Below are 20,861 nucleotides of genomic sequence, written 5' to 3'. Positions count from 1 at the left end.
GAGACATGATTGGCTCATTCCAGAAATGTGTCTGGAACCCCTGCTATGTGCCCAGCGCTGGAGGTCGACCCTGAATGTAAGGGAGATCAGGGTGGAGGTCAGAGCTAAGGTGATCAGTTACAAGGAGCTGGGTCCTCACTTTGGGAGAGAGGGGGCCACTGCAGGGTTTTGAGGGGAGGGGTGACGTGATCTGACTTAGATTTGAAGACAGGTATAGGACGGCTAATTCATTTTTCTAGTTGAGGTGTGAGCCCTTCCCTTCCCCGTCCTGCTGCATGACAGTGCCCCTACCCTGCCTGGTTCAGCCCAGCCCCGCCTACCCAGGCATGCTGCTGAGGGACGCCCTCACCTCGCTGACCACATGCCCTTGGTGACCGGGGACCTCAGAGGCACTGCTGCTCCTCCAGTAGGTTTGTCCCCACTGTCCAGAACATCCATCGCATGTTCTCTTCCCTTCTTAGATCCTGTACCTCCTCTCAATGCCATGCTCTCACTCCTTGCTCATGACCTTGCCTCATTCTTTTTCTAGGAAATAGAAACAATCAGGGGACCCGCTCGTTTCCTCCCACCGAGTTGACCTGGTTTCCTGCTTCCCTGCTTGGAGACTTCAGTTCCTCAAAGGCCTGCAGCCCCCTCACCTTTGCTCTGAATCCCTTCTGTTCTCGCCTTCCCAGATTAGCCCCCGCAGTCGTCTCCCCACGCCCCAGGATCAGTTGTCTGCCTGTCTGTCTGTCTCTCCTGGATCCTGCTCTGTAGGAGGCCCAGGGAGAGCGGGAGATGGGCTCTCAGTAGTAACCGCAGACTTGAAACACCTTCCCGTGTTGGTCGTAGGAACCTCTCTGTGGATGACCAGACCAGCCGCTCTCTATTTGGAGCACACTGTAACACAGGCCACCTTTTTTTCATTTTAAATTAACCAGTTAATGTTTTGTGTAGGTAACAAATGTATACAGTTATAAAAATCTAATAATGCAAAGGAGTATGTAGCGAAAAGCAGCTGCCTTCCTATATCATCTCCAGGTTCTCTTGCTCCCTTCTGCAGAAACAACCACTCTTTGGACTTCCCTAGGGGTCCTTTCAGAAGCACTCTGTATACCTGTACATTTATAAGAAAGTGTATTGTTGGGTTTTTTTCACACACAGTGGTGACATACTCTGCTCCCTATTTTTATCCCTCTGTCTTTGAGATTGTTTCCTTTGACTGTGTAACAAACCATCCCAACATTAAGTGCCTTGAAACAATCACTGTTTTATTATTTTTCATGTTTCTGGGCTGGCCAGAGCGTGCTCCTGCATCAGCCGCCTGCGGTAGGTCAGCTCAGGGACACAGCTGTCCTTGGCTGGGCTCTCTTGCGTGCCAGGGTCTCACGGAGACCCCTCAGCCCTGTTGCACGTGGCCTTTCAGCCTTCTACTTCCAGGCTGGCCAAGCTTGTTCTCATGGTGGTCACGGAGAAGCAAGAGGGAAGCAGAACTGAGCAGGCCCCTTTCCAAGTTTCTGTGTGCGTCAGATTTACTACTGTCATATTAATGGAAGCAAGTCATGAGGCCAAGCCCAGGGTGAGTGAGAAAGGCCCCAAAGCATGTGGATTCAGGGAAGCATGAGGACCTGGCCGTTGGTGCAGTTGGGCTACCCCAGAGTTGTATTTCGATCTGTTCCCTTTGTTTAATGGACACACTCTGTCTCCTTGCCTGGGGTTCATCGGTTCAGCAGGTCCCCTGCATTGTTTCTATCCTTTGCCGTTACCAGTAGGGCTGCGTGCAGTAAACATCCCTATATGTGCACCTTTGTTCTCAAGAGTGCGTGTGTCTGCGGACGAAGGGGAACTGGAATTTCTGGGTCACGTGGCACGGGTGCATACCTTGTTTTGTAGGTGTTGCTACGTTGCACTCTGTAGACACTCGTATTGGGCTATACTCCTCCCAGTGCTATCCGATAGCCTCTGTCTTTCTGTGAACACTCCTTGGGAGGCCGGAGAAGCACAAGGACTGCAACTGTTAAGGTACCTGTGATTTACAAGAAGCCAAACAGACGCAGGGATGAAATTCACTGAGGTTGTATGGAGACTGGGAAATGGAGAACCTGGCTGTCTCTGCTGGTAACAAAGGGGACACTGAAGAACCAGTTCCTACTTCAATAGGGGTTTGTTTTTTCCTCTTGGATCAGAGCCACGGCAGGAATGGGTTGAATAGACCTAATGCTTCTCTATTGACATATAAACCGAGTGGTTGAGATTTTTTGTATTGGTATCAAGTACTCCCTGGAACAGAGTAGAAATCTTAAGTTTTTTCTTCCCCATCTGATCAAATTTCAGTTCCAGCTGTTCATTCCACAAGGGAGAAGGCTGTGAGGAAGGGACAGTCACTTAAGAGGCAAAGGGTATAGCTACTCCTTCCCTGGGGGCATCAGGGAGGCCAAGGCCCCCTGGGCAGAGCCACACTGGCCGCGAGGCTTATGGGATTGTCTGTGGAGAGGGAACGGGGACCAGAGTCCCCTGCGGGGGGCTAATTTCCCTCGCTCTTCCCATGAGGGTCCTCAGGAGTGCTCTCTGTTTGGTTCTAGGCTTTCTATCTATTTAAGTCACTGGGGAGCTGGTTTCTGCCACTTCGCTTAACCCCCACAAAATGCCCGTGGGAAAGGTGAGACCAGCCCCAGGCACCCCTGAGCGCCCCCTCACTTCAGTCACCGGAGAATCCCAGCTGGTGGTGCAGGACAGGGACTTAGAAACTGCCTGTCCTGCCCTTGCAGTGGAGGGGTTAAGCGGCTTGGCCAGGGTTGGGAAGGAAGCCGATCCCCTTCTCTCAAAATGTCGTTCACATGGTTTGTGCCTGGCCTGCTGGGGAGTCAGGGCAGGGAGTGGCCTGTGTTCTAATCCCAGCTCCAGGACAGATGGACTCTGTGGCCTTTGGCGTGTTGCTCCACCTGTGGTGCCTGGTTCCCTGTCTGTGAGGTGGAGATAATAATTGTCTCAGTGTCCTGTTTGGAGGACTCACGGGATGATGTGAACTGCCTGGCACGCTGCTTGGCGTTTGGTAAGAGCTCCGTATGGCTTGGCTAGTGATGGATGGTGCACAGCATCCGTATACTTCAGCTAGACTGCAGGCCTCTCGAGCACAGCGACTGTGTCTCAGAGAGCTCTCTGGCCCCACCACATCCAACATAACCACTCTGGGAAATAGTAAGTCCTGAAGGAATGAAAATAACAGCAACAGTAACTAACATGTATTCAGCACCTGCCTGACACCATATGCATTACATGTGTCGTCTCTAGTCCTCACAGTAGCCGGGTGGGGAAACCAAGACTCAGAGGGGTTAAGGAACTTGCCCAGTACCACACAGCTAGCAAGCTGAGAGGCAGGGGTTCAAGCCCAGGGCTGCCTGAGGCCAAAGCTCTTCCCTCGCATTGTACCACCGGGCTTCCCCATTCTGGAAAGTCCACGTCTGGCCCCACTTTGCAGTCCTGCTGCCCTCCCTCAGCTGTGGCATCCGTGTGCTCTGCCCTGTGCCCGGGAGTGGGAGTAGGCAAGTGGAGGAAGAGATACTCAGATTGAAGTCTTTTATGGGGCAAGATTCTGATGTCCGCTTTCCCTGTTCCTGTGTTGTGGCTGGAAAACCCTCCAGGCAATCGTAGGGTGCACCTCGTTTGCCACCCTGGTCTCAGAGATCGCTTTCCTCTGTTGCCTGATTTCAGATGGGAGGGTAAAGTTGGTCCATCTTGGCTGGAAGTGAAAGTCTATTTTTAACATTCTGATCCTCTTTATATTTAATTCTTTTAATCCAGCTGGAATTAATTTTCTTGTATGCCCCAAGGTGCCTTTTTTCCTTGTGCCTCACTGTCCTAGCATGTAGTGGGACACCACAGTTGGACAAAAACTGCTGGGTAGGTGACATCTGTTTCTTTTGTTGACAGTGGATTCTGATTGGGAAGCTGTGAGGTCCTGGACCAGTGCAGCCAGTGCCCGTGGAGCCCCTTCCATCATTAGGACTGTATCATTCGTCTGGCATGAGCTGGTTGATATTTTCACGATCTCTGCCCTCCTCATTGGGAGACTGTGTAGCAGGGAAGTCATCTTTTTTGAAGGGAAGCCAAGAAAACATAATTTGCTTGGGAGATTGATTGGAGGCTGGAAATTTTAAAATTGCTAAAATGATTTCGTAGCTACCATGCTAAATTTCAAATTAGACTGTAAGCTCTTTGCTCAGAGTGTGCAGCTCCTTCAGAACTGAGGTGTTGATCCTTCCTACCTGGCAGGATACTCCCTCGACTACCCCTCTCCCTCTTCGTCTCATGTTTCAGCTCTAACAAACTACTTGAAGTGCCCCAAACAACTGTTGTGCTGTGTCGTGCCTTTGCATATTCTGTTCCTTCTGCCCAGAATGCCCTTCCCTATATTTTCCTCCTGGCAAACATATACCTGTGACACTCTTGGTGAAGGCTTTGTATCCACCTCCTCCAGCCAGCAAGGGCTGCCGGCATCTTTGTTAGATCCCGCACCGTGCTGAACAGTCCTGAAGGACTCCAGCCTCCACGAGAAAAGGGGCGGTGTCTCCTGATTCTGAGGAGAGGCTCTTCCTCTCAACTCAGCCTTTGCCAGGGCCCTCCCAGCTGCTCTACAGTGCCGGGTTCTCCTCACTTCTTGCATCAAGACTGGTGCGTGGCCCCAGTGTCAGGAGACCAGTTAACACAAAGGACGTGAGTTCCACAGAGCATCACAGGAGTGGTTTTTACACTCTGCTTTAACCATGCAGTCCTTTGTTTACATGAACATTTTTGCAAGCCTAGGAAGTAAAAACCCATGAAAGAGGAGAGGTGGAGTGTCTAGGGGCTCCACCAAAGCTCTCAGCTGGGTCTGCAGAGGGCTGTTTAGAAAGCGGTGAACTCGGGGATGGGTGTTGGTAAGTTTTCCCAGTGGTTCTCAGCTTAAAGCCTGTTTTTGTGTTTGGGAGGTCTGCTTAGGATTCCAGTGTGGCCGCCATAACAAAGGTCAGAATAACAACGGCTTAAGCAGAACGAGGTTGAAGTTAATGTTTCTCATATAATAACTGATCATAAGCAGCATCCAGGGCTTGATGGCAGCTCCTGAGTGTTGGAGACCAAGGCTCCTCCTGTCCTGCTGCTTGTCCTTTCTGCTCTCTGGCCTGGGGATTCTGCTCAGATGCAGGGTCAGAGGGTCAGCAACAGAGAGGTGAGCTGGAGGGGCAGGGAATGATGTGGGATAATTTGGGATAATGCAGAATAATGTGCAACAATGGGTGAGGAACCCTCAGCTCGGGTGTACAGAGGGCCTTTCTTAGAATTGCCCCCCAAAATGCTGAGGTTAAATCCTAGGGCCAGAGTCACAGAGTGACAAGCTGAGATTTAAATCTAGGACTCTGAATCCTGTTTTACTTTATGTTATTTTTTGAAACTTAAAGTATACAGAAAAGAAATTCTGTGTATACTGGTAGTCTTACCACTCAGAAATAACCACTATTAATATCATGATATATATATATACACACATACATACATGATATATATATATAAACTGAAAGTATATATATGTATACTTCCAGTTTTAAAGAAGAATTCCAATTTGTAAAGAAATTTTTCTAAAAGTAATATAAAATTATTCTGCTCAATATAAATAATTCAAACTACAAAGATGAGAATTTAAAAATTATCCCAAATGCTGTCATTCAGAAATTCCTGTCATTTACTCCAGTGATACATTTTAGACATCTTCCTAGGGACACAGACAGATACAAAGAGACATGGACATACTTTTATAAACACCCGTTATCCTCCTGTCCAATATAGTAACCACTAGCCTTGTGTAGCTGTTGACCCCTTGAAATGTGGCAGGTTCGAAATGAGGTGGGCTGCAAGTGTAAGGTACACTGGATTTAGAAAAACTTAATATGAAAAAGAATGTAAGATATCTCAGTAAGATAAGTGTAATTTTTAAGTACAATTGAAAGTACTAATTACTTGTTAAACTGATAATTTTGGATATATTGAGTTAAGTAAAATATATTATTAAAATGAACAATTAACTTCACCTGTTTCTTTTTTTGTCTTTTAATATAGCTACTAAAACTTTTAAAGTAACGTGTGGCTTGCATATATTTCTATGCAGCAATGCTGTATTTAGAAAATAAAGTGTTGATAAGTATTCATGGAAAGAAGGAACTGAATCTGAAGGAGTTGTTGAGCTCCTAATACATGCTTCACCATGTGACATCATTTCCTAAAGAGTCCAATAAAGTTTTAAAAAGATTGGAGTCATGTTATTTTTTTGTTTGTTTGTTTTCTTTACAAATGAATTTTTTTAAACTGAAGTATAATCAATTACAATGTGTCACTCTCTGGTGTACAGCAGAATGTCCCAGTCATGCACATACATACATGTATTTGTTTTCATGTTTTTTTCATTAAAGGTTATTACAAGATATTGAACATAGTTCCCTGTGCTATACAAAAGACACTTATTTAAAAAAATCTATTTTTGTATATAGTAGCTAACATTTTAAAATCTCAAACTCCCAAATTTATCCCTTCCCACCCCCTTTCCGCAGTAACCTTAAGATTATTTACTAAGTCTGCGAGTCTGTTTCTGTTTTGTAGATGAGTTCATAGTGTCCCTTTTTTTTTTAGATTCCACATATGAGTGATATATGGTATTTTTCTTTCTCTTTCTGGCTTACTTAACTTAGAATGACGATCTCTAGGTCCATCCACATTGCTGCAAATGGCATTATTTTATTCTTTTTTATGGCAGAAGAGTATTCCATTACATAAATATACCACAACTTCTTTATCCAGTCACTGTTTCCTTTAAACATATAGTACAGGGTTTTGAAAGATGAGGATGTGGCCCCTGAAGCTGCCCCCAGTTTTTGACGTATTACTGTTTTTGCATCACTTTGGTTTGTAACACCCATGTTCTGTTCTGTACTTCTCGAAGGCCTTTCGTATTTTACATGTAGTTGCTCTGATTCTCACCATCAGACCTCCGCCTACACGTGGTCATCCCTGAGTCCTGGACTTCAGGACTATTAGCTACATTTCTTTCTTAAGAAGGGCTCATGCTTCTGGGGGGAAGCTGCCCGTGGCTTTCGTGCCTGACCAGGGTTTGTGCTGGGCCCATTCACCTGGGCTTCCCTCTGTGTCCCTGGGCTCTTGTGCAGACATGGCCTCATGGTCTCCACGCAGGCCGTGGGGCCGGCCTGACATCCTCCGCATCTTGTAGGCGATTGCTTTCTCTTTGTGGACCACTAGAGAATTCTTGTGTCCAGCAACTGAACTCAGCCCTGTTTTGGTGTTGCTTGGCTCCTCCCAGGAACTTTGGTCTCATCTCTAAAGGATTATTTTTGGCTTTCCAGTGCACGGATAGAGGGGCTGCTGAGAACTAGATTCGGCAGCTTTGAGTCACTGACCAGAGGACTTGGAAAGGCTCTCGTTACAGCTCTCAGCCTTCAGGGGACCTGGTTTTCAAAATCTCAGTGGCTCCTCTTTGATTTTTGTTTTTAAAGTTAATTTTAGATTGCACAAATAATGGGCAAGCCTATTCTCCTTTCTAGGGCCAGGCTGTTACAGATAAAGCCAAAGTCCGTTTTTCTACTCAGCCCCATTGAGGTCCTCCCCACACCCCGGTGCCATGAGTTTGAGTTATATCCTTCCAGACCTTTAAACACTGCTTTTATATTTTAATACAGTTATGTTCTATCCCATCACAGAAAAAAAATGGACCATGTTCAGGCTGGGGTATGAATCATTCTGGGTTTATTCAGAACTACCTGGATGTATGGATTCCAAAGAGCTACTTGCTCTTGGAATTTTTTTTTTTAATTGAACTATAGTTGATTTACAGTGTTTCAGGTGTAAAGCAAAATTATTCAGTTATACATATCTACATGTATATCTATATCTATTCTTTTTCAAATTCTTTTCCTGTACAGGTTATTACAATATACTGAGTATTGTTGCCTGTGCTATGCAGTAGGTCTTCATGGAGTGAGGTTTTTATTCTAATTAACAAGCCAACACAGACGTTAACAAAGTTATAAGTAATGTACCCTTAGGAGTAAAACCTTCATACAAACATTCCCAGTTATCACGTGTGTATAGCTTTGATTTTTAGGTAGAAACAGACTGCATGCAATCAGTTCATTTTGACATAAACTTGTTTTAAGAATCTGACTACACAAGATGTTTCACCAGCTCATGTCCATGTACAAGCACAAAAGAGCTAGAAGATTTCACTGCATCACTCTTGGAAAATACAGAGTATTGGGTTTTGTAAAGATCATACTCAATAAATCATAAGACAACTTGGTGTTTTCTACTGAACTTGAGATCTCTCCAAGTTAATGTGTGTCCATCTTTCTAGTTCAGAGGAATGACTAAATACCTGAGCTTTTGCATACACACTCTGGAACATTCTTTACTAATGAGCAGAGTTCACTGTCAGATGGTGCCTACTTGCCGTCCTAAGGTCCTTGGCGGGGGGGGCGGTTCCCAGCACATAGACCATTCCTCGCCCCCATTTAGCTTCTCATTGTGTTCTTTTCAGATGACATGGCTGAACTCCTGCTCGGGGAGTCAAAGCTGGAGCAGTACCTGAAGGAACACCCTCTGCGGCAGGGGGCCAGTCCCCGAGGCCCCAGGCCCCAGCTTACCGAGGTTCGCAAGCATCTGACCGCTGCCCTGGACCGAGGGAACCTCAAGGTACCGTGGGTCTCTGGGATGAGGGGGACACTGGGGAGATGCTGGCTCCACCTCCTCCAGGAAGCATATGGATGAAAGGATGCCTGGGATGAACTGGGCGATGGTCGGAACACACCCGCACGCTTCTGGGGCTCGTCTTCCTAGAAGCAGGCCGGCTCCCTGTGCGGTCACTGTGTCAGCCCTTGGCTGGCTGACCTCTTTGTGGGGCTTCCAGACCAATAGGGCCTCTCTGATGAGTCTCCAATGGCACATTATCCTGAAACATGGCACTAATCTTCCCCAGGTGCTTAGAATAGAGCTGTTATATGTGGCCCAGAACTCAACCTGACACTTTGTCCCACTGGAAAGAAAGAAATGAATCAGGAGTGTCACTGCACAATATCCTGCCTAAAATGTGCAGCTTGTGAATGTCCCCGGCTGCTCTGGCCCAGAGCCACGTGGGGGTTCATACTGGCGGCGGCAGGCCTGGCGCCTGGGTGTGGGAGGAACCAGGGCAGGGACTTCCCTCTGCCTGAGCTGTGACCCTCAGGACACAGGAAGCCCCGCACGCCGCCCTTCTGTCATCTGCCCTGTGTTCTGATCTCTGTTTGTACTCAGCTTCCCTCTCCCATGTCTTTCCTTTCTGGCTTCTTTGGAATCCCCTTTCATCTCGCCTTCAGGCCTCTGCCCGGCCCCCCGCCCGCTGCTAGGTCACCTGCTGGGCTCTGGACACTTCCCTGCCCTGAAGTCAGGCTCTTACTGCTGTCCCGAGGCAGATCTCATTAAGACAGCTGACTGCATCCCGCCACCCCGTCAGCCTCTCTAGGGTCCTTGTTCAGTCTAGGCTGTGTTTCTGTTGGGGAAAGGCAGTCTTCAGTGAACTTCTAAAGCTCTGACTTACTTTTTCCTTCCTGCTCATCTGTAAGCGTACTGAGCTCAAGGTTGTTCTGAGTCTCAGGTGTAGACATCCTTTCACAGCTGAATAGAGCTAGATACATGCCAATTTTTCTTCCCCGCTATTTTATTGGTTCTCTACCTAGACAGTTTTTCTCCTGTTGCCATTTTTTGGCTTCCTCTACCTTATCAAGAATTCTCCAAAGTCGTATAGCTCTTGCTTGGCCAGGCCGCCCCCTCACACTGGCTGATATGATGCTTCCTCTCCTGTTGACCTCAGGTTCCAGTGTCTTCTGGCTGGGAGCTAGTGAAAGCCCCAGGCACACGTAGGTGCCCAGAAAACGCAAGTGAACTGAGGCTGGAGAGGCCAGAGCAAGCTAGCAGGGTGGCGGCAGAAAGAGCCTGGACTAGGACAGGAGACCTGGCTTCAGATTCAAGTCAAGAAAATTGCACTTGTGAGGGGCAGGGTAGCTGGGCACAAGGCTGGGCTGTTCCGCCGTCCCCTGCAGCCCAGTGGCCTTGGCCAAGCTGTTCCCTCCCCTGCTCAGGGCTGCGGATTGGACTCACCCGGCAGGGCTCTCCCAGGGCACCCATGCTGTGCTTGACACTTGGGATTTTCTTCAGGCTGCTGTGTCTTTTCCATCTGCGCCTTCAAGTTTACTGTTTTTTTTTTTTAACTAATTTTTTTTTTTCAGGTTTGATTTTTAAAACTTTTTTCTTGTAAAATATAAATATAAAATTTACCATTATAACCATTTTTTAGTATACGGTTCAGTGGTTTTAAGTGTATTTGCATTTGTATCAGCACATCCATCTCCAGAACCTTTTCATCATCCCAGACTGAAGCCCTGTACCCAGTAAACACTCCCCTCCCTCTCCCCCTTCAGTTTGCTTCTCAGCCAATGGTCCTCAGTTCTGGGGACACAAGGAGGACACAGTGGGATCTCCTAGGTGAAGCCTTTTCTATACACCCAAGCCTGCCCTGGCCCCCACCCTGGTGGGGAGCCCCTGTGGTGGATGCTTCTTTTCACAGCTCTTTTTCTCTTTTCTTAGTCTGCTTTGATTTCTTTCTCTGTTTCCAAATATAATTCTGATGTCTTGCATCAGTGCCACTCCCTTGGACCACTCTTAAAACTTTTTTGCTCCCTTTGGTCTCTGTGCCCATTCTGCCATCCTCTCCAGTGCTGCCTCTTGTCCCTGCTCCCTTTCAGGGAAAGCCTGGAAGCCGACTCCCTTGGTGAAACAGTAGCTTCACCCTGCTCTGGCCGGTCACTTATATGTTGCCCACTCAGCTCAGCCAGAGATTACAAAAGAGTACAGCTTCATGGTAGGCTTCTGTGGGCTCAAAAATCCGGCCTCGTGTAGCCAGGGATCCAAGGAGAAGGCCCGGGAGAGGATGATAAATGTTTCCTTATTTGGAAGGCTGGGCCACCTTCTCTTTGCTGGCTGATGAGTTGGGGTGGGAGGAGGGCAGAGGATGAGGCCAGTGGGTGTGGACTGCCTGACGGAGAGGAAGGACTGTTAGAACTTGCAGCCTCTGGGAGGGGGCCTGGGGTCAGCACCGAAACAAGCTGGAATGGCTCAGTGAGAAGAGTCCGTCCCTGGAAAGAAAGCAAGTCCTGTTTTTTGCACCAGTTTAGAAAGCCTCTCTCCTCGGGTCATTTGGGTTACAGTCTGGTGCACCCCCAGTGCTTTGCGACCCACCAGGATGTCTGGGGGGCCTCCTTTCCTGAGACCGGTGCTCATGGGTTTTGTCCATAACACACGCCTTCCATTCTTGGCCCAGCCCAGCCCAAGGCCTGAGGGGAGCCTGTTTTACAGCAGCTTTATTGAAATACAATTCACATGCCATATAATTCATCCACTTCACAATCCAGTGGTTTTTAGTATATTCACAGAGTTGTGCCACTGTTACCTCTATTTTCGAACATTTTCATCACCCTGGAAATAAACCTGTAACCATTAGTAGTCAGTCACCTCCTGTTCCGCCATCCTCCCAGCCCGAGGCCGCTCCAGGCTGTTTTCTGCCTCAGTAGACTTGACCAATCTGGCTGTTTCACACAGATGGAAACACACAATATGCAGCCTGTGTGACTGGCTTTTTCACTTGCATAATGTTTTTGCAGTTCACCTGTGTTGTCACAGGGGCCGTCAGTACTTCATTCCTGGTTGTGGCTGAGTAAGATTCCGTGGTAGGGCTGGACCACATTTTGCTAACCTTTCTCATTGGTTGATGGTCACGTGGGCTGGTTCCACTTTGGAGCCATTGTGAACAATACCGCCAAGAACACCTGTGTGCACATTGTGGGGCGGAGAGCCGCAGGGCCCCGCAGGAGCACCACACAGAATATCACAGGAAAATGTTTTTCTCTCTCCTTTTCCTTCTAGTCAGAATTCCTACAAGAGTCCAATCTGATCATGGCCAAGTTGCATTATGTGGAAGGAGACTATGAAGAAGCTCTCAACATTTACTCCCGGGTGGGCCTCGAGGACTGGCCACTGACAGGTGTCCCCCCTTACAGGTTGCGGATGGCTGCGGATGCCTACGCCACCAAAGGTGAGGTCCGCGTCTTCTCTCTCTGGGGGACTTGCCCTGGGTCACACTGTTTGGAGCCGCAGAGCCTCCCTGGAGCCCACGGTTTGACCCCTGTGCCCTCGGCTGACGGTTAGCTCGGGCAGCTCCCAGTGAGACTGCTGGGGTCGGCCCCACCACATACACTGGATAGTTTTAAGCCCAGTGACACAGTGTTTCCTTAGGGCTGCAGCTCCTCACTTGTCTCTGAAAGAAAAACATTTCAGTAAAGTTTCCCTGTGGTTAATGTGCAGCTTAAGCAGGGACCTTCCTTGGTAATTAAGATGCTTCACAGCATATATAGGAATTCTTATCATATGGCCAGTTGGCCACGTGGCTGATGACTTTTTTCTTCATTAATGCCACCTCTGGGTTACTTAAGGCTGAGTGGTCACTGTGACAGCCAGTCACACAGTGCCCACCTGGGTGCCCTGGGACTCAGGGGATAGAAGAGGTAAATATTGCCCTGGTCGCCACAGAGGAATTTATAATCTAATGTGAGGGAGTGCAGTCCCATGGGAATAAAAAATGACAGAAAGGCAGGACACATACATTATTTGACCTTTCCAAGTTGCCATTTCCTCATCTGTGAAATGGGTGTAATCACATCCACTTCATAAGAGTTGTGAGGATTAAGTTACATAATGTATGTAAAGCACTTACTAAATGATATTTTAAAATGCTGGCCTCAAACAAAATAGCAAATGGGAAAAGCCAGGCATGCGTTACAGCTTTTCAGATGCAGGAAAGCTCACCGTAGGCCAGCAGGGCCAGGAAGGCTTCCTGGAGGAGAAGGGACACTTTGTACTGGACTCATAAAGGCCTGGGTAAGAAGGAGACCATCTGAAGCAGCTCCTTTCCTTCGTGCCACCCACTACCCAAACCGCTCGCAGTGGCTGACTGTGGCCGCACAGACCCTGGGCCCCGGGCGGGCTGATCCTCTGGGACAGCAGTGAGCTGCCCACTTGTGTGCAGCCAGCCGTCTGCCTTGGTTGTCCTGTGCAATGCTGAACAAAGACCCAGCAGGAGGCAGGCCTAGGAACTTTGTGACAGGGGTGGCGTATTCACTCCGTTCCCTGGGGAATTGCACTTGAGTACTGCCAGGTTCTTCTAATTAATCTTTTCAGTGTCCCTGTGAGCTAGGAAAAGATGCTGTGACTCTTGGCAGGGCACCTGGCAGTTTAATGGGCACAGTCCTTTGAGGCTGTCTCGGATTCTGAGAGTGCCGGGCCTGGGGGTGTGTTGGGGTCTGGGCCAGATGGCTGCCTTCTTCTCTCTCTTGTGTTCACTCAGCACCTCACGTGCCCTAGGCCTATGGGAGCTGTACGTGTGTGTGTGTGCGTGTGTGTGTGTGTTATTTTCTGCAAAAAGAGCAAGACTTCACCTGGCAATTCCAGTCATCTGATCAACTTGGGGCGTGTGGACTGTAGCCGAGTTAGTTTGCCTGTTGGGGGGCGGGGACGGCTCTAAGGCCTGCTTAGCACCACGAGCTCAGGTCTTGATTTGGGCTCTGAGACAGCCTGGTGGGACAGACTGTCTGCAGGTGGCACCCGCCAGCTTGGTCTCGTGACTGCCATGCAAAGGTGGCCAGGAGGACAGGAGCCCTGAGTCCTGCCCTGGGTAGTATCTGGCTGATTAGCAGTGAGCCCAGCCACCGGGCTGAGGCACGTGGCTCCTGGGACATGCTGGCTGGCTCATGGGAGACCCAGTCCTGGTTAGTTTCTGACTTCTGTAGGCACAGGGAGTCACACACATCCAGAGAGTAGGACAGGTCATTTCTGCCTGGAGGAAGTGGCCTACAGCCTGGGAGGACCCAGGCCCTGAGAGCCAGGCGAGAGGCAGTGTAGACTGATGGTTATGGGCACCAACCCGGAACCACCCGCCTGGGTCCAACTCCTACTCTGTCACGTGCTGGCTCTGTGACCTTGTGCAAGTTTTTAACGTCTCTGTACCTCAGTTTCTCCACCTGTCAGGCTCTCGTTGCACGTCATGAGGATTCCATGAGGTGGTATATGTGAAATGCTTACCACAGTGTCTGGCACAGAGTGAACATGACGTCCACGTTAGCTTACAGGATAAGTGGGGTGGGGGGACCACAAGAAGTGACTTATAATAACAGAAATCCCCCCTCTAATTCATGGAGATGCCCACACACAGGCCAGTTCTCTAAGGAGCTCAAGAGGCTCCTGGTCCTGACTGTGCAGGACTTTTCTTGGTGTTTCTTGCCTCATCCAGGTCCTTGAGGATTTTTAAGGGGAGGTTGCGACAAGGATGTGATGGATGTTCGTGCACAGAGAACTCCTGAGCCAGAAGCTGTGAGCCACTAGCCTGTGGGCACCCAAGGCAGGTGTAGAAAGCTGGCTCAGTGTTGCCAAGGCTGCTAACATTTCCAAATTGGGACCATCCAGTTACAAATTTGGCTTTCCATCTTCTGTGGAAAGAAGGGAAGAGCTGTCCCCTCAGTCCCCCAGAGCAAGACCCAGCTGGGGCCGAGTGCAGGTGCCCCTTGGCTGGACCCCCACCAGCCCCCTCCCCTCCCTGTGCCACCTGCAGGCTGCTGTAGGCCATGGAACTGACCTACACGCTTTCACATGTCACCTCAACTTTTCCGTGGTCCCCTGAGGTCTGACTTGACCAGGGCTCTCAGCCGGAGCCTAAGGTCAGTGAACCCCCACATCTGCACTCCGGCCGTGGCCGGGAGCACTTTCCCCAGCCGGGCAGTGTTAGCCTCGGGTTGCTGGGAATCAGAAGCCAACATCATTCAGTTATGAGAACCTCCTGTGGGCCAACACCACGTTAGGGTTTTATTGTCTTTTAAACCTCCAGACCCCTATTGACTGACAGAAGGGGGACTCAGTCTGAAGAGTGTTCGGCTCCAAAGCCCTCGTTCTGAATCACTCTGCTCTGTTGGTCTGTGCTTCAGATGCACTCAGGCCAGGTAAGGTTTCTGCGGGTAGAAGACACTCAGGCCACTAGAGAACACCCTAGACTTGTATGCACACCCCTCCTCTCAGCCCCATCTCACTTGTTCCTCCCCCTTAACTCTTGACTTGCCCAAGTTCCTTCCTGTAAGTTCTGGCGCTCAAGCTCACATGTCCTGTCTTCCCTGAAGCCCTCTGGGACTCACCCGCTCAGAGTCCATCATATTTGAAATTCTCATACGCAGTAGGTTAGAATTGCGTGAAAGTCATATTAGAATTAGTTGTACTGTAATCAGACACCCTGCCAGTCTGTGAGTTCCACTCCAGGAAGAACTCTTTGTTTTGTCTGTCTGCCATCCTCAGAACTTAGCACAGTGTCCTAGCACAGAGCATCATGATTGATGCTCAATTATTGATTAAAATTTATAGAATTTCCCCTGCTCAGATATCTACCAAGATGCCCATCGTGTAATTCAGGTGATTCGGGGTGACTCTGCTCCCAGCCTCTCATGGTCAGATGCATTTTCTCTGCCTTTAGATAACATACTGAGTGTATGTTGGTAATGAAGACTCACTCCCTGCCAATTATGATGAATACCTGTAACAGCGTGCCAACTTCACACTCTAACAGAGCCCAACATGGATCTCTTTCCCAAAGGTTATACGTTTCAGTTCATTTCCATCATCAAGGAGCCTCTAAGTGGATCTCAATTCCCCTCCATCCCCCCAGCTCCTCCTCCTATCTCTTAAACCTAAGTAGAGAAACAGAGAATGAGAATAGAAAAACTGAGAAATCCTTTAGCTTCTGGTAGAATTGGGTTTATGAAGTGAGTAGAGATCTTTGCTCTGGGTACAGATTGAGATATCAAGTGACATCTCCAGGACACTGAGTGTCCACAGACGTCCTTTTCCCAAGTGGGGAAGCTTGGGAACAGTGAACACATGGCCAGTGCCTATTTTGGGACTTAAATCTACTGGACATTGGGTAGCTTTCTGCAGCTAGGGCAGTGGGAGTTGTAAGTGCCTTGCCTTCCTAGGGATGGCCTTTATAAATAGCCTTGGTATGTACCTGTTGCAGTAAAGGGACCACGAAGGCATTGGCTCCAATATGAGGGAAGACCTGTGTTGGTCCTGTGATAGTCCAGCTGGTCAAGGCTGGGGGCAGCTGTGTTCTCCGAGGATGCTGTTCCTCCCCCATCCGCTAGGGCGCAGTCCTCATCTGTGTGATTGATGAATGAAGCTGGCTGGCTGGCATGTTGCAGCTCATGGAAAGGAAAGAAGAGAGAGGTATCTAAGGTGAGCAGAATGAACACACATCAGCTCTGCTGACATCCATTGGTGAGAAGCTGCTACAGGACCATAGCCACCAGGCACTTGGGAAAAGGAAGAGATTGGGGGGACATATAAGCCTCTTTTGGACATGTCCATCAGAGCTTGGTCTCTGAACCAGGTGGGACCTGTTGGAGGGTGCAGGGAGAGAGAAGTAGGCTGCACTCGGGTGAATGAAAGGGGACACGTAGGACCTGAGGCTTGGGATTGGTGCCCAAGAGGAGGGAAATTATGAACCTGGAAGCAACGGTGTGGTATTAAACTTCCTTTCCAGGTGGCATGGTACCAAAGCAGAAAAAGACTGATTCCAAAATATAGACGGGGCCTTCGCAACCATCTGTCATACGTGCCAGAATGGGTAAGGGACTTGCCCGACATCACACAATCAACTGTAGGCAGGGCCAGGATGGGGGGACGTTTCTTGGTAGGAAGCTTCCCTGTCAAGCTGCGTGACACCTGTGCCCAGGTGGAGAAGGCGTCACAGTGTTGGGGAGCTGCATGGAGCCCCCTCCATTTTCTTTATTCCTCCTTTGTTCCTGGGTTTGAAACTCCTCTTCTGACACCTTGGTTCAGAGTGTGGGGTTTGGAGCCAGGCTGCCCAGGTTTGGTCTCTAGCTCTGTCACTTACTAGCTCTAGGATCTTGTGCAGAGTACTTTCACCTCACTGGGGCTCCATCTTTTCATCTGTAAAATGGAGATAATAATACCATCTGCATTAGAGAGGTTGTTGAGTGAGCGAACATGTGTAAGAGCACTTAGCACAGTGCCTGGCAGATCAACAAAGGTCAGCTGTTTTTATTTTTAGGTATCCCTTGGGTTTGACCCCAAATGGGTAGGTCTCTCCAGAAGCCCCCAGTAATGCCCAGTTATGGGGAGGGGGAGAGATACACAAAGCCCTGTCTGCTTTGTCTGTCAGAGAGTTTGGCATTCAAGAGGTGGGAGATTCAGCAGCGATTTGAGGCCTGGAGTGCTGCTTTGGGAGGAAAGTTGTTGATGGTGTGGAGGATGGGGAGTCCCCAGCAGCCAGGGGCAGGTGGAGCAGGTACCCTAAAGGGACTGCTTCAGGGCGGGGCCAGAGACAGACTTCACTGCGCACTTCTCCAGTCTTGCCCCGGGCTGGCCTGAAGGCTGGAGGTCTTTAGAGTTGGACCTACCTTAACGGTTTTATCACGAAAGGCTGTTCACATTGGGATGGGTCTGTTGATTCAAGTGGTGTTCCTTTAAGAGGCAGGAGTAATTCACACAGTCCTCAGGCAGGTGTCTTCATAAGGAACTTGCTTAGTACATTGGCTGATAGGAGAGGAGCCAGCAGAGGAGGAGAACGCATCTCTGGAGGGCTCCAGGGAAGGGGCTTGTCTCTTCTGACCGGACCTTCCTTTTTGGCCAGAGGCCAGGGCTGATCCCTTAAGTCCTCCCCTTCTCTTAAGGCCTTCTTGTGGGCCTCTCATGCTCGGCAGAAGTGCAGTTGTGATGAGAGCAACCGTGGGGAAGTGGTAACTGACTTATGTAACGGCCTCCCCTTGCAGAGGTTACATCCTTCCTCGTGTGACATTGGCCCCGTGGCTTTCATTGGACTGCCTGCTGTGTGCTGTAAGTGTCCCACCTCCGGGCGCAGTGTTGAGAGGGAACGAAGATGCCTGCTTCTAGGGTGGGCAGTGCCGAGGGGCTAGGGTGCTCTCAGGGGAGGCTTTTACAAGTGCTGCCTGTTCCTCCGAAGCTTCTAAGCGATAGTCTTCAAATACAGAACCCATCTCCAAAAAGGTTTGGCTCTCAGCCTTGCTCTCCCCAGCTTGAAAACCAGTGTCTTCTCAGACCCATTGACCTCAGCTTGGCATGATCAGCCGTTAGGCCAGAAGACGAAGACTTAAAACATTCACTGACAGAATGTTTGGGAAAGTGGCCCCTGGGAATTGCTCACTGTCTTCCATGGGCCTCCTCCCAGGGCAGAATTCAGATCCGTCAGCACAAGGGACACGGTTAATTGTTGAGGGGCTTTCGTCAGGTGTCGCTCGAGGGTTTCTCCACCACACTTTGCTCAGTCCTGGGCAGCTGGGTGGTATCGAAAAATGAAACACATTGACTTGGAAATTCTTCAGATGGTGGGTGGTTATGACTTGGGTGTTGTCATACTCCCAACAGGCTGTCACATGTTGAGACCACGGAGGAAGCATATAGCCTTAGTCAGGGGTACCCCCCACCCCCGCTGCTATCTGGAAGTCTTTCTAGCGGCCGCACCGTGAGGTGGGCAGCTCCTGTTGGATTAGTACTGAGTCAGCCCTCCTCGAGGGAGGCAGGCATGATGCTTGCAGGGTTACTGGTTGCACTTCCTCCCAAGAACAAGCCTGTACTGTGGGGATTATCTTTCCCTGCAGAGAGGGTGAAAGCTTGAATTTCAGAGGTGAGGAGGGATTCAAATCAAGGCCTGAGGTCGCCATGCTGTATTTGCTTTATTGCGCTGCCTTTCCTTTGGAGCGTAACCTCGCCTTCGGAGCGGACATGTGGTCGATGAAATTCTCATGGAGGATTACCTGCTAACCCCTGATTTTATTCTGTGATTCTTAAGTAATTTAGTAAGTCTCACTTTTCTTGTCTGCAAAGTGGAGATAAAAATACTCTGACAAGAGTACCAAGAAGAATAAATAAGACAAAAATGGGAAATGCTTTGAGAAATAGAAATCCGAGGTCAGCAGGTGGGGGATTAATGTAGTCCGAGCTCAGGTACTCCTGAGGTTGGGAACAGCGGTGGCTGGGATGGTCCCAGCCCTCCCCACCTTCTAGCATGCTCCTTTGCTTCGGTAGCCGGTAATGCTTCTCGCTGTCCTCGGCTGACCCCTTGCCTCTTCCTGAATAATTTTACTTTGTTCTTCTTAATACGGACAAAATACATTGTGCATTATATAAAAACCAGAAATACAGACCAGTCAAAAGAACATAAAAATAACCATCGCCCCATCCACCCAGAGCCAAATTCCATTAACATTATAGTGTGTTACCTTCCAGATCACCTTATCACACACTTATTATCAAGTGTGTGATTTTTTTTAGAAAAGTGAGTTTATATCATATATACTGCTTTGTGACCTGCTAACACTTTCCGTGACAACAGCTATATTTCTGCAGCATTTCAGCAGCTGTACAGTGTTTCGTTGTATGGATAAGCTATAATATATTTAACTAAAAAGCCTCTATTTTTGGACATGTAGGTCGTTTTCAGCTTTTCACTCTTACATGTAAGGCTGTGATGAACGTTCTCTCAGCCTGGTCTTTGTGCTTGTTCTAAATTAATGATTTCCCTAGGAGAGGTTTCCAGAAGTGGAGATTCTGGGTCAAAAGACAAGTATTTCTGGACTGTCCTGCAAAACCATGTAACTGTGTGCTTTCCTGCCTGCAGTGTGTGGGACCAGCCGCCTCTCATTCTGACCTCTGATCGGAAAGTGAACATTTATTCTGCAGTTTTATGAGTATAGGCTATCTGGAAAATAAAGAAAAAGATACAGCAGAAAGTAAAATCAGTCACCCTACTGCCACTTGAGTTAGTCAACAACTTTTAAAGACATATTTTAAAAATATATATAGATACATAGAAAAAATCTGTATCTATCTATATTTCTTTTAACTATATAAAAGTATATATAAAGATATATATTTTTATACACAGTAAGGATTTTTCTATATGTACTATTTTACTTTTTTCACTACATGTATATATGTGTGTGTGTGGACAATTATTTTTCCAAGTCATTAAATATCTTTGGACAGCTTTTAAGGATTTACACAGCCCTGTGCCCTATGGATATTTTTGAAACAGTTGCCTGTGGAACATCTATTGCTTCAGGTTTTCATATTACAAAGATGCTCGATAGCTTTTTGAAAAACAACTTTACTGAGATATAATTTACTCCCGTAAAATAGTGTACAATCCAGTGGTTTTTAATACGTTCAGAGTTGTGCAACCATTACCACAGTCAACTTTAGAACATTTCCAGCACCCCTCTAAAAAACAAGTACTTATTAACAGTCACTTCCCATTGTCTGATTACCCACCCCCCTCCCCCAACCCCAGCCCTAGTTGGCCAGTAGTCTGCTTTTTCTCTGTACACTTGCCTATTCTAAACATTTTAGGTAGGTGGTATGTCACAATATGTGAGGTTTGGTGTCTGGCTTCTTCCACTTGGTATACTGTTTTCAGGGTTCTCACGTGTTGCAGCACATATCATTCCTTTTTATGGCTGAATAATATTCCATTGCATGAAGGTACCACATTTTGCACATTTTGTTAATCTGTGCATCAGTTGATGGACATGAGGTTGTTCCATTGGCTGTTACCAGTAGTGCTGCTATGAACATTTGTGTACAACATTTGGAGTGGAGTGTTTTCATTTCTCTTGGGCATATTCTTAGGAGTGCAATCAGTGGGTCATCTGATAACTCCATGTTTAACGTTTTGAGGAACTGCA

The 20,861-nt window shown here is 48.3% G+C and overlaps 1 protein-coding gene across 5 annotated transcripts in view; it reads left to right on the top strand.

The window, feature by feature from the left end:
• The window catches only part of TTC7B (tetratricopeptide repeat domain 7B), a 225,400-nt gene that overhangs the window by 11,518 nt on the left and 193,021 nt on the right, over positions 1–20,861 (top strand). For 4 of the 5 annotated variants that reach the window (XM_032482502.1, XM_032482503.1, XM_032482505.1 and 1 more), the window contains exons 2-3: positions 8,555–8,709; positions 11,971–12,139. In XM_032482502.1, coding sequence (XP_032338393.1) covers positions 8,555–8,709; positions 11,971–12,139 — 324 coding nt within the window. Of the gene's footprint in view, positions 1–8,554; positions 8,710–11,970; positions 12,140–20,861 lie in introns of those variants that run through there. The other variant, XM_032482506.1, reaches the window with a different exon arrangement.

The sequence above is a fragment of the Camelus ferus genome, chromosome 6 (genome assembly GCF_009834535.1).
Source record: "Camelus ferus isolate YT-003-E chromosome 6, BCGSAC_Cfer_1.0, whole genome shotgun sequence".
Lineage (NCBI taxonomy): Eukaryota > Metazoa > Chordata > Mammalia > Artiodactyla > Camelidae > Camelus > Camelus ferus.
This window is presented reverse-complemented; position numbering and strand designations above follow the sequence as displayed.